Here is a 13,434-nt window from a genome sequence, read left to right as displayed (position 1 = left end):
AGCTGACCTGCCTGCTGTATCTATTTGCCAATATGGACCTGCATATATCTGTAAATATGGCTGTCATGAAGTTCAGTAAAGTGAGGTCCTACACCTTTGTTATGGCAACCCCAGGCACACCTACAGGCTGGGCAGAGAAGAGACTGAGAGCAACCCTGCTGAGGAGGACTTGGGAGTGATGGTTGATGAAAAACTCAACATGAATTGGCGATGTGTGCCCACAGCCCAGAAAGCCAGTTGTATCCTGGGCTGCATCCAAAGTGTGGGCAGCAGGGTGAGGGAGGGGATTCTGCCCCCCTGCTCTGCTCTATTGAGAGCTCCACCTGGAGTGCTGTGTCCAGCTCTGGTGTCCTCAGCATAAGAAGGACATGGATGTGTTGGAGCAAGTGCAGAGGAGGACCGTGGAGTTGTAAGAGGACTGGAGCACCTCTCCTACAAAGACAGGCTGAGAAAGTTTGAGCTGTTCAGCCTGGGGAAGGTTATATGGAGATCTCACTGCCTTCCACTATCTGAAGGGGACCTACAGGGAACCTAGAGGGACCCCTCATCAGGAGGTGTAGTGATAGGACAATGGGGAATGGCTTCAGATCAGAAGTTTGGAAGAAATTCTTTACTGTGATGGTGCTGAGCCACTGGCACAGCTTGCCCAGAGAGGCTGTGGATGTCCCATCCCTGGCAGTGCTCCAATCCAGGCTGGATGGGCCTCTGAGCAATTTGGTCTAGCGGGAGGTGTCCCTGCCCATGGCAGGGGGTTGGAACTGGATGATTTTTAAGGTCCATTCCAACCCAAACCCTCCTATGATGTTAGTGGTACTAAACGCAGTCAGCACACACACTGAACTGTACACGAAGTGCTTTACTGCACCGCACACTATGCTGGAAACAGCGATGCAGGTGAAAGACTGCAACACTCTGTGTGCTGCACTTTGACTGGCAGCTGCTGTTGCCAGAAGCCCTCACACTGTGATCTATGACTTGCATTGCCAGAGGTACCAGTGCACAGAGCTGCTGTGTAACAGAGGTGAGAACAGAAAGTCCCGAACAGCTTGAATGAAGAACCTTTATAACAAAGAGAGCACATCCAGCTCTGCACTGCTGAGTGCATTAATTAATGCTAAGCCCAGACTCTGAGGTTATTCACTGTCGTTACAACCACCCACCGCAACCTTGCTCTTTATCAGCAGAGTCTGCACTATCTGTAGACAAAGACACATCCCTCCCTTGCCCTCTTCTAACAGGTCTGAGCTTTGAAGGAAAGGCTCAGCAGCAGAGCAAAGACACGAGGATGAGCAGAGGTAACTCCAAGATGCCGCACTTTCTCAAGAGGAATGAGGACTGCAAAGGAGTCCAGCAGTCTCCCCAGTCCCAAAAACTACAAGTAGAATATGCCACAACATTGCTTTCACTGAAAGGTAACACTCAGTTGCCTTTCTCTCAAGAATAGGCATAAGCTGATAGAAACACTGTGAGAGGCTACTGATTTTGTTAATTAGATTTTATACAGACACTCACAAGATTCTGGCTTTACTTTTGACACCAGTAGAATAACATGTCACAGCCGTGGCAAACAACTGCTCTGAAAAGCCCTCCTCTGGATCACAGTATCACTGAAGCAACATCAACACTAAAAGATGATAAACCCATTGGCAAGCACCTAGTGAGTGACACAGTAGTGACTGCAGCTAGTGCAAGTCACAAGAGAAAAAACTTGGATTTACTCTGCAAAAAGCAGTCAGATGATAGAGCGCTGAACCATCTTACCTTTTTATCCTTGTCTCATATTCTAGTTTTTGCTTGGCCATTTCTTGCTTCAAGCTGGACACCAGGCTGTGCAAAGCACTGTGGTTGTTGGTACTGTTGGGCACAAACGTTTCACTGTTATCGCTGCTGCTGGTGGCTCGGCTGCTATGGCCCCCCACACTCCTCCTGTCACTTTTGTTCTCATAGTCACCTGGGTTAGAGAGGTCTTCGTGTGGTGGCCCATCCAGCACAGAGTCTTCGAAGTTACCCGCATAAAAGTCCTGCTCAGGGCAGGTGGTGGTGGATGAGCGACAGGAGTTGGAGTGCTCCGGGAGGGATATCTCGCACGAGGACGTGGACCAGGTGGCACTGTCCACGCTCTGTTTGTCATCAGAGTTCACCATAGAGAACTGCTGGTGGACATTGTCGTAGGTGGAAAGCCTGTTGTGCTGGCCTGACTCACCCACCGATGGCTCCCTCTGCTTGTTGTCCCTCAGAGTGACGTAGCCATTGGGCGCCCAGCCGGGGCTGCGGTTGCCGAGGGTGCTGCTGTGGCTGTCCGTGCTGGACACGCCCATGCGCATCCCTCCGTTCGGCACGCTCTGTGTCCCCATCTTGGTCACCGGCCCTTTCAGGGACGACGTTCTCCTGGTTTGCAGGGAGCAGTTTGGTACGGCCTGGCTCTTCTCCGGGCCCTCCACAGAGCTGCTGAAGGACCCGTTGGTGACTATGCCGCTACCTTTATTAAAAGCAGGATTTTTTTTCACCATGAGTGGCGGGCTCCTGGTGACATCTGGTTTCTGGATGCTGTTCCTGGGGCTATTTGTCTTGCTGCCTGGCAGAGCAGTCGGAGACTCACAGTCCATGCTTCCCCTTTGGGGAGACTCGGGTGTGTCCCAAGAGCAGCGCCTCACTGCTGTCTCCTTGGTATTGTTGTTCTCTTTGTTCTGTAGCTGCCCTGCAGTGGTTTTCTTCGGAATTTCATTGTTGTTGTTGCACACCTCAGGTCCCATCTGTGGGTCTATATCCTTGGGAAACAGCTCTTCGTGTTTGCTAATCATCACTGACATGAGCTGCTGGACTACTACTGTACCTGAATGGGGACATCAAGCACATGGTAGTGAATGGCCTGTTTTATTTAAGGCATAAATACATTTTATCTCCCAGATTCCACAAATACTTAGCAAACATTCAGCTTATACAAACATTGACACAATGCAGCCATCTGTGTAACACCCTGAACGTTTAACAAGGCTGAAGTGCCTCTTGGCTAGGGGGCCACATCAGCATTATCTCTTCCTTCCATCACACCAAACCAGCAAGGCCTCACAGACCCCCTAAAAACAACGGGAACATTTGCAAAGAAGCTGTTACCATGACAGTAACTGCATCCCATGAAGACCACAGGAGGAGATAATGAGCAGAACATGGTAACATCATTCTATATGATGGCTTTCCACTCAATGTGGTGAATGTTTTAAAGCCAAAGTCTCATTCTGGCACAGCACTTTTGTTTGATAGTTTAACAGCAAATGGGCAGGCAAGGGATTTGCCCTGCTGGAACAGACATTTTAGTCTTCTGAAGCAAAACAGTGCAATAATGAGACAGAATTAATTTAATGTGAATGCATTTAACCACTCCGTGGTGAGACTATATGCAGCCAGAGAACTATGCCACATTACAGCACACTATGGAAGTAATGCAGGACCACAGCTTGCTGCTTCCTGTAATAGATGTCCACCTTTCCTCTGAAAGAACAGCCCCCCTGGTGTGCACACCACTTGACTGCACTGTGATTTACACACTAGCATTTAGAACTGGACTTGGCATGATAAACATGTGCAACTCTATTTTGCTAGGCAGACCCATATTAAGGTTTATTAAGAATATTTCAGGAACAAGGTCAAGGTAGTTATAATAACCACCTCATTTTTAAACTGCTAAGAAGTTTTGAGAGGCATGCTGTGCTCTTCTAATCAATAAATGGCCACTGAGCAAAATCATTTCACATCAACTCCTTTGTAATGCTCTTTTATATCCCACCCTTTTAAAATACAAGTACCAAGAGTCAATTCAATGTGGGTACTCAGTATATTTTTTAGGTGTTCTCACTTTTGTTTGTTTGCTGAGGCAAAACGATACTTTAGAACTAGGCAGTAGGAAAATTCACTTAGCTAATCCCCTGGCACACTTAGCTGCATTCCTTCTGAGAACATTACCTGTTGTGTGCAGAACTTTACTACAAACATTGCTTTGTCCTTAGGCAACTTTTATGACTGCATTTGATAGAAAAAAATTTCCCCGTGGCTGGAATTCTGAAGGAAATCTCTGCTGAATCAAACAAAACCAACTCCTCATCCCCATCATAAAGATATGGTTCCCCAGAGGTGCATGTTTTATTTTGAATGATTGTGCAAGAAAAGCACTCTGTATCTTCCAAAAGGCAAAGAGAAAAGACAAAGCATGGCCATGAGCACCAATCAATGTATAGTCTTTGTTCAAAGTCCCTATACATTTAAATATGTGGAGCCCAATTACAAATCAGCACTGTCTTATGTCAAATCTTATAGTAATGCTTAGAAGAGGTCATGGATCTGTTTAATCAAACCCGTTTCTCAATAGTTGAAGAAGCGTTATGTGTTTTCCTACAGAGAATGTAGTATCCATCCCATTTCCTGCAACAGGCACCATCATTTTAATTCTAAGAGCTGCTGATAAGCAGGCTGGAGAGTTGCTCCAGACATTATTCACAGATTTCATACATGATTTGGAAATGCCATGTTTCTGTTCACAACAATATGGTCATTGTCATAAGAATTAAAAAGAAGGAGGAGAAAAAGTAAAGCTTCAGAAAAACAAGTGAATTAACAAATTATAGAGGGAATTGTATCTGGGAAGACAAAAAGCATCATACTCACAGGAAAAGAATAATTCCATACTCTATGAAATAAACTACAAACAGTGCATTTTTTAAATTATCAGTGCACAGTCTATGTACAGTCCTAATTTTCAAGAAAGCTGAGTAACTCCTCCACATTAAACAAAACATGTTTGATGGCAGAAAAGGCATCGTGCACTTCATGCAGAGTTAAAGTCACAAAGACTAAGACTAGAAGGAAGTCAGTCATAGGAGGACATTGTCACATTCATATTTTTGTCTTAATCACAGCAAAATGTTACAGCTGAACATGGCTGTAGCTGAGAGCATGCAGCTGGTAAACTGATTCCTGCTGTTCAGGAAGGCATGTAATATACAACTGCCTGGTGGGGGTTCTACACGGGTCACTGCAGTGTGAACCTGAGCTCTTCCTTGTCCTTGAGATCCACAGGTGAAATATTAACTGCACTCCAACTGCATGTGCTGAGTAAGAACATGCCATGCTTGCAGAAAGTTTTGAGAGAGAAAGTCCATGTTTAGTGAAGCTGCCAAGGCAGAACAATCTCATGCAAAGTCTGTTTGCAACGCTGCACGTTTCAGTACCTTTCACACTAGCCTGCAAGATTTAACTCAAAAGCTCATTCAGGTTGAAAATTTCTGTCTCTACATAACAGATACATAGAACTTACTGCTCAGACTGCTATGTGTTGGTAATAAACCTAAAGACATTTTCTCTTACAAGTTATGTACATAAGCTCACCCTCCATGATAGTCAGAGGATCTTCCACTTTGGGGCGCAGGATGTTGGGGCCAAAAACTGTAGCCAGGTTTTGCACACTCATTTTGTTTACACCTGAATACGACTGGACTTCATCAAGGAACCTGTGGGGAAGCAAGAAGTCCTTAAGGAACATGTAAAGAGGAAAATGAGGAAAAAAAAGTCAAATCATGTGATTGTTCCTTAACATAGTTTAAGTATTGCATTCCAAATGCAAACAAAGCCAATAATTGCAGTCAGAAATGGGAAAAACAACCTCCTATCAAGAGGATAGAATATATTCACTTGTACTTTCTTGCACTCCTTGCCTGATTATGAAAGAAAAGTCACAATCTTGATAGAGCAAATTACTAATTAGTCATGCAGTAAACCTACCATTTTAGTACCTTCCCTTGAGTTCTCCAGTCCTCCAAGTGTGAGTAATGTTTTTCCTTCAGGGCACATAGACAGACAGGTCTATCTGTCAGCTCACACTTATAAATACCATTGTGATGTTCCTGCAAGAACACTTACCTACAGATGTATTTCAGCAGATTGTAATTGACAGCTGGCAGGCTCTTCACTTGCTTCACCAGTTCTTTCAGGCCCTTTAAGAGGTTTAAGAAAAAATAAAGAGTGAGTAGGCACAGTTTTTAAATGTTTTATCAGAGATTAAAAAATAAAAATGTCAGCAATTTCAATTACAAGACAACAGACACCACTGAAACTGCAGCATTAAATACAGGTGGTGATCAGGAACAAACAGCTTGTAGAACCCATTTTGGATTAGGCCAATATGGATTAGCTTTGGAAAAAAATAAACAAGAAAATAAATATCTTGGTTTCATCATGTCTTTTCTTTTTCTTTCATTCTTTCTTTTTTTTTTTTGACCAGCAGCTCCATTCCTTCTGCTGAAAACAAGGCTAAGCCTTCCAGGAACAGTTCTGGTTTGAACTAGCTGGCGTTTCCTACCAGAAACTACTTAGTTATTTTACCCAGTTCTGGTCCATATTAGATTATGACTAATAAATGACACCTGATATAACAGCAGGAGTTGAACAGCAATCATCATGACCCTTCCTCTTACAGTTCAGAGTCTAATCCATGAAAATATACATCTCTTCCATGCAACATGGAAGCTATTGACTACAATGATGTTTACTTGATCTGACTTCAGTGACATGCAATAAATACAGCTAAGGTTATGCTACACACTTTTATTTAGAACTCCCAAGGACCCAGGTGGCAACAATTTTCATACAAAACCTGCTTCAATTAACAGATGCTCATTTAAATTAGGACAACTGCCAGCTTCTCTGCTCCTGAAAACTGGAACAGCCTTTTATTTCACCGTACTTGAGTTACCAACTCACCGTTTCTTCCTCCTTGCTGAGCATTTTGGCACAGGAAAGAAAATCTTCGTATTTTGCATATGGTACAACTGGTTCTGGGAGCTCCCTTAGGTACAGCTTGAGCAGTGAAGCCACGGTGTGCACATCTGTGTTGCTGTTGGGGTGGAATACAAGAAGTCATTAATGTGAATGAGGATGATACTGTGAGACTGACAGGCTAAAACCTGCCACTTTTCCACTGCCACCCCACATTTTACTCATCAGCAATATATACATTTACAAGCCCTACCTGTAATCTGGTTTTTGTTGGATTTTTTTTTTTCCCCTATAAAGAACTCAGAATACCCACAGGCATACGTCTGTCAACTCTAGTGATTTATTACCATAAATAATTACACATAAGGCCCTGTTGCAGAGACAGGTATGGAGAAGATAGATCCTGCCTCTTGTTGACAAGCATCTCCCTTCAGACATGCAAAATTCATCCTAAATGACACTTTTCATTTTCACCTGAGCTAGAAATAGGCATTTACACACTGGAAATTTTTTCTCCAACTAGACGGCCCCAGCTCCCAAAACATGCCCAGTGTGTCTCAATTCCATTTTATCACCACATCCTCTGTTTCCAGTATTCAAGAAGCAGGTTTTAAAGGAAACCATATATACCAGGTATTTAGTTGAAATCTACCTACTGGAATTACAGCTCTTTCCCTGACATGCATTTTTCCTATGGGATCCCACTAAATGACTACTGTGCCTTTTAGCTGTACTCTTACACTGAAAACCTGGATAGACTTAACACTCAGAACCCCTCAAATCCCTGGGAAATGAATTTTAACTCTATCCTGTACCAAATAAGCTGAGGCACCAAACATAAAATGTCTGAATGCTTGTAGAACAGGTAATATCACAGGGCCAACAGTCAAAGGCTTGATACAATATGTGCCTCCCATAACTGCATTTGCAGAAATTTAAGGGTTTTTTGGATACAGCTAGGAGGAGCCTCAGCTGTTTGTCAGGCACACTAGAAGTAACACAGGGAGAAGGATCACAATCACAAGTTCAGACACTGCAATCACACTTGCTTCAATGTTTCTGTGGTGTGTAAATTACGCTCTTGTTAACTTAGGGGTACTTATCTAAAAATAACTAAGTAGAAATTAGATGTAAGGCACAAGTTAGCATGAAGAAATCTCTCTTGCATTATGTCTGGCTCCATCCCTGGGTTTAGCTATTCAGGCACTTATTCAAATCCTTACTGGAATGTTCTACGTGCTTTCCCTGGCTCAGATAAAGAATTGTACTGCAAGCTGCTATCTTCCCCTCTGAATTCTGAAAAGTCACGGAAGGGGGCACTAAATTTTGCTCATTTCATTAATAAGAAACAGGAAATGCATACATATGCCTACAATGTGCATTATTATGTATTTTCTTTTTCTTTGAAGACTTCACACATGGAGTATTTTTTTAAACTCATAGTGTCTCAAAGGGAGCCATTGGTATTTGACACATTTAAGCTTTGCTAGAGGTATGTTAATCATTATTTTGGAATAATCTGTTAAAACAGTAATGGCTTTTACGAAGTTAAATCTTAACTGGAATGGTGGGAACAGCCTCAGAGTAATGTGGTATGGTATGTCAGAAGAAGAGAGATGATAAAGCACTGTATATGTTTTACTGTTCACCACCACCAAACTCCTCAAAATGAAACATTTCTAACTCCCAGCACAAATTCCAAAAAGTGTCTTCTAGATAAACTCTATAAAACACTAACGCAAACCCACATTTTTAAAGAAGGTTCAAATTCTAATCTCTTGATTGCAACCTTCTCTTGCAGAGTGCCTTGAATTCAAAACAGTGTTTACCTATCCCTCCCCAGCCCCCCATTTTGGATACATATACAACAAATGTGGGGGACTACTAGCATGAAACTAGGTATGACTGTAGTCTTTTATGAGATTTCAAATGCTAGCTCAGATTTGGCCTCTAACCTTTCTGCTCTGCCTAATCTCAACTCAGCACTGGTTGTCTTTCTGTAGATTTTATTATTATGGCTTTTTTTATTTAAACAAGGAAACTCCTCCCACCTTGCTGAAGGACTTAACCACATCTTTACAGAGTCTATTTGCATAAAACTGGAGAGGTCTTTCCAAAACACAAGAATCAAACAGGTTAAGTGAGGGAAATTACTGAAGAACCATTAGAAGTTGGCACACAGGTCTCTCAGTAAGGGGATGACACAGTAACATCTTCCCTTCTTTATACTGCCAGGATCATGCTTCATGTAGCACGTAAGAATAATTTTACACCACTCCTTGCTGTGGAATACTTGTTCCTAGAGGGCACAGCAGCTGAAGGATAAAAATGGCTGAAGAAGGGGACAGAAGCCTGGAAAATTAATGCAATTTCTAAACTTTCTTTTTTCGATGTGAAGTGCTGTTAGGTTATCACTGCGGGAGGTAAGCTGAGTGCCAAAAACTGTGGGTCCACCATGGAAGAACTGAGAAATGGGGAGGCAAGATGCTGAGGAGGAAGGAGACTGGGAAGTGTTGCTCTCAAATTAACTTCCTGAAGCACACGCTGTATTTACAAGTATATAGAAAGGTGTTTTATAAAATGGGATTAGAAACCCAGGTCGCAATCAGCAAGACAGAGCGACACATATACAATATTTTAAACTGATTTTTCAATCATTATTTTCTACGGCAATACCACAGACTGCCACGAGATGGTGGGGTCGCAAAGTAAGACTTTGGAAAATTTGTTATTTTTTTTCCCCTTAACTGTACTGGATCACTTCTTAAGATTTAATCTGTACAGAAATTACCATACAGATTTGGGCAGCACAAACAAAATAAACACAGCCTGCATACACAGACATACTGCTTGCCAAGCTCTTTAAGAACTGGATTTTTAAATTCTGCTTTATCAACATTTAGACAAAAGCTAGCAACTTTCTCGAATGCAACTGTGGGTATAAAAATGTCAATATTTTTATAAATAATGTAACTAAAAAAAGTCTCTCAGAATCTGAGGCTTGTTTAGACCCTGCAACATAGTATTATTTTTTTTTTAAATTTTAAAATGGCAGACTCCAGTCCTAAAGCACCTGTGTTTTGGGTGTTTTAGTCCACAAATACCACTTAAGCACTTTTCAGCCACAGAGGACAGCTGTAGGTTTCAGAGAAGTGCTGAACTGGAGGACTGGGAGCATTTATTTCCCTTTTTAGTCTACAGTGTTCTATTGACAGTCTAAGTCAAACAACAGCACTTAGATTTCTGCCTTGAGGATAATTGGTGCATTTTTCAAAACATGGATCTTTGCAGGCCTATGGAGGACCTTTTCCTCATGGACTTTTTTCAGTTACAACTGACCAGCTTAAGACAGGGCAGAATTCCCCCCTTGAGCACTGTCCTTGCCTACATTCCAGAATCATTACAGCTACAGAAATTTAATGATTATACCTATCGTCACATTTCTTTTGCTATCTGACTGTGCAGTATCAAAGTGTTTCATGATTACACGTTCATAATTAACATGATTAGAAGTATTCATTAATTTTTATTAAAACACAGGATATCAATTCTGGCAGAAAACCCTTTGTTATCTAAATTGGAACAATTCCCATTAACTGAGGCACTTTCTCCAAGTGCACAATTACAAGCTTGAAAATGGGAATGACAAAGCACAAAGTGAGGAATTTAATGTAACACAAAAAGCATCAGCAAGCTGAGGAACAGCTATTTTGGCATGTTGTGGTGGGAGGCATGAGAAAGATGACTTATCTCACCGAAATACTAATACTGCATTCATGGTGGCATTTTCAAAGGAGCATGCCCCCATCTCCAGCACTGTTCACACACAGGCATGACAAATGCAAATGTGTCCCAGCCTCTCCTTAGTCATCATATTCAAAGCCCCATTCATCTGAACTTTGCCATTAATATCTCCCATGGCGTTGCTGTTTTGACAGCACTCTCCTTTGTGATACCACAGACACAGTGGAAGTGGCTGTCAGACCGATTACACTCCCCAGAGTTTTCCACTCTCTCTACCATAAACAATAAGCCTGAAGCCCAGCAGGTCACCAGAAATCCAGGCATAACCCTCGCACCCAGAGCAGCAGACTGTGCTCGGAGAGCTGGAGTCAGCGCTTCAGAGCACAAAGCCAACAAGCCCCTCATAAACTCGCCGAGAGGAAGTATTAACAAGGCACGGTCACATTACAAAAAGATTAAAGCCGTGCCAAAAATAGCTCTAGATCATGACGGCACATAAAGAGTTTGCATGAAGAACAAACAGTAGGGAACAATAAACTGCGAGGCTATAATTCAATTTAGGAGTCCTGGTAATAAAACAAAGGAGAACATTACAGTTTGTGTACCAGTTTGATTTTGGGAGACAGGCTTTGGTCCAGAAATTCAAAGGTCAGGTTAACTTAATGTGCTGTGTGATTTTTCTTCCTCTGTGTGGGTATCTTCAAAGCATTACTCTATATAATTTTCCTACATAATGTAGAGATCTAGTACAAGCAGTCCTGTGCCTCATTTAAGTACCAGATTAAATTTTGCCTACACCTTGTGAAATATATATGAAAGTATTTACCAGTCTGGCTCTAGTATAAGTTAACAACTGATTTCTATTCTTGTTTTTTTTGGTTAGACAGAGAAATAAACTAAACCTATCCTGCTCCTTTGTCCTAGTGCTCACCATTTTTACAAAGCATGCTACCTTCCACAGTCCACAAGGAATAGTAAAGACTGGCAGATTCTATTTTCAAGTTGGGTACCAACTGCAGTAAGTGTAACAGCAGCCAATTTATGCAGGTTTATAAAGGTTTTAAAAACAGCAATGAAGACAGCAATTTAGGACAAGGAAAAAGACAAACTCTATGGGGAAGGATGTTAAAAATTACTTCAAAAAATACAGATCCTTAAAGAGACACAAGTGCTTTCAGGTAAGGTGGGCAAAGGTCTAAGAAACAGCTGGGTTTCCTCTAGGAAAAAGATCAACCAGCTCCACTGAATATACTGGTAATTATTTTCTCGATAGATTGTTCAGAAAAACTGTTAAGTTTCTCCAAAATTTTTCAGGGATTGACAGCATATGTAAAAACATGGAAACCCACAACAAATAACCCACCTGTTCTTGTTTATTGGAAGAGAAAGCCACAAATGTTGCAACCCGGACAAGAATGCTTGAAAAAACCACTCTCTCAGACCTTACACATAGTAATAAAATGTCATCCTTTCTTAAAGGTGACCATGGGTCTCTAAGAAATCATTGGTCACTGGCAAATGAAATATGTGGCTGCCTTTTCTTTTTTCTTTTTTTTTTTTATCAGAGCTGACAAACCAACCGTTTCTGAAACTGAAATTCATGCAAAGTAACTACAAATGTTCATTCACTGCCAGTAGTGAAACACCCTGAGGACACTAAACCCAACTGAAAACACAACAGGACACCAATTACACTGATTTAATGACCCTTGCATCACACTAGATATGTCTCCTAATGTGTATTTAATTGCTAGACTAGGTCTTTAAGTTGTGCCATATGCAGAGGTTATTTCTTTTAGCTGGTTAGAATAAGGGCTGGAATTGGAAAGGACATGGAAGTGGGTCCAGAGGCATAGCTGATGAGCAGATTGAGAGGATCAGGGAAGAAAGTCTGGAACCAGCAGAAACAAACAGGGACTTTCACAGGCCTAAGGCCATTTATGTTTGGCAGGAACAAGCTTTAGAGTAAAGACTTAATTTCACATAAAAAAGTGGAGTTTAAGGGATTACTGCACTTTGCCAGTAGGAAGGCATATGAAACCCCTTCTTTGTGGGAAACTATTTGCTTCTAAACAAATTCTTATGTACAGGCTTGGATCTGAAAAACAAAGAACAATTTTTACATCCAGTGTTTTCTGCTTGCCATCTGCACAGTGCCAATGCAGACTGCAGCCCGAATGAGACATGTCCCATTTCCAGCATTCACCAAAGTTTTAAAACATTCTTTTAAAATTTTTCTCCTCTTTTGCAGGAGAAACAGAATTGTGCATGTACTCCTTCTCACCTCATCCTTGTCACTGTCTTATTCTGCTTCAACAATCCCAGTGAATAAATGTATAGGAACATAGCAGTTTTACATTTTGGATTATTTGGCTCCAGTGAATAAGCATTTGCCAGCTATCACACACTACCAACTTAGGTACCTTTTTCTCAGCTGATTGCAATGGTAACCAGAGCAGTAACATTTTGTTCCTTCTTTAGAGCAATTCATACCCATAAGAGAATGTATTAGGGATTTTGTTTTACTAAGTATGCATTTATGTGCTTTCCCTCTCTCTTGTGCATGCACACAAATGCTGGCGGGTGAGCTATGTAACTTTTAAACTCTCTGAACCACTGAACTATGTACATTAGTAATAGTTATGAAAATCCAAGCCACACACATCAATCACATTAATTTCTTTATTAATATTTGTTTCAGTGACATTTCAAATATTTTTTCTCCCTGAGCAATCTTATCTCACATGTCATCTGGTAGCAATTGTGATGAACAGCAGATGAAAAGAGGCAATATAGAAAAAGAAATCCAATTTTTACCCCTCCGAGGTAAAAACTGAAGAACAAATCCTTATGCAGTTTTCCTTATGCAGTGCCATATTCTCTGTGCTAATTTCACAGAACAAATGGTCAAAATTCACTTTGTGT

The 13,434-nt window shown here is 41.5% G+C and overlaps 1 protein-coding gene across 12 annotated transcripts in view; it reads right to left on the bottom strand.

Moving 5' to 3' along the window:
* ARHGAP24 (Rho GTPase activating protein 24) overlaps positions 1-13,434 on the bottom strand; it is a 183,033-nt gene that overhangs the window by 1,221 nt on the left and 168,378 nt on the right. For 11 of the 12 annotated variants that reach the window (XM_053976148.1, XM_053976146.1, XM_053976147.1 and 8 more), the window contains 4 exons: positions 6,751-6,883; positions 5,911-5,984; positions 5,380-5,501; positions 1,762-2,833 (listed from right to left, as the gene is read on the bottom strand). In XM_053976148.1, coding sequence (XP_053832123.1) covers positions 1,762-2,833; positions 5,380-5,501; positions 5,911-5,984; positions 6,751-6,883 — 1,401 coding nt within the window. Of the gene's footprint in view, positions 1-1,761; positions 2,834-5,379; positions 5,502-5,910; positions 5,985-6,750; positions 6,884-10,520; positions 10,599-13,434 lie in introns of those variants that run through there. The other variant, XM_053976155.1, reaches the window with a different exon arrangement.

Source organism: Vidua macroura, chromosome 4 (genome assembly GCF_024509145.1).
Source record: "Vidua macroura isolate BioBank_ID:100142 chromosome 4, ASM2450914v1, whole genome shotgun sequence".
NCBI lineage: Eukaryota > Metazoa > Chordata > Aves > Passeriformes > Viduidae > Vidua > Vidua macroura.
This window is presented reverse-complemented; position numbering and strand designations above follow the sequence as displayed.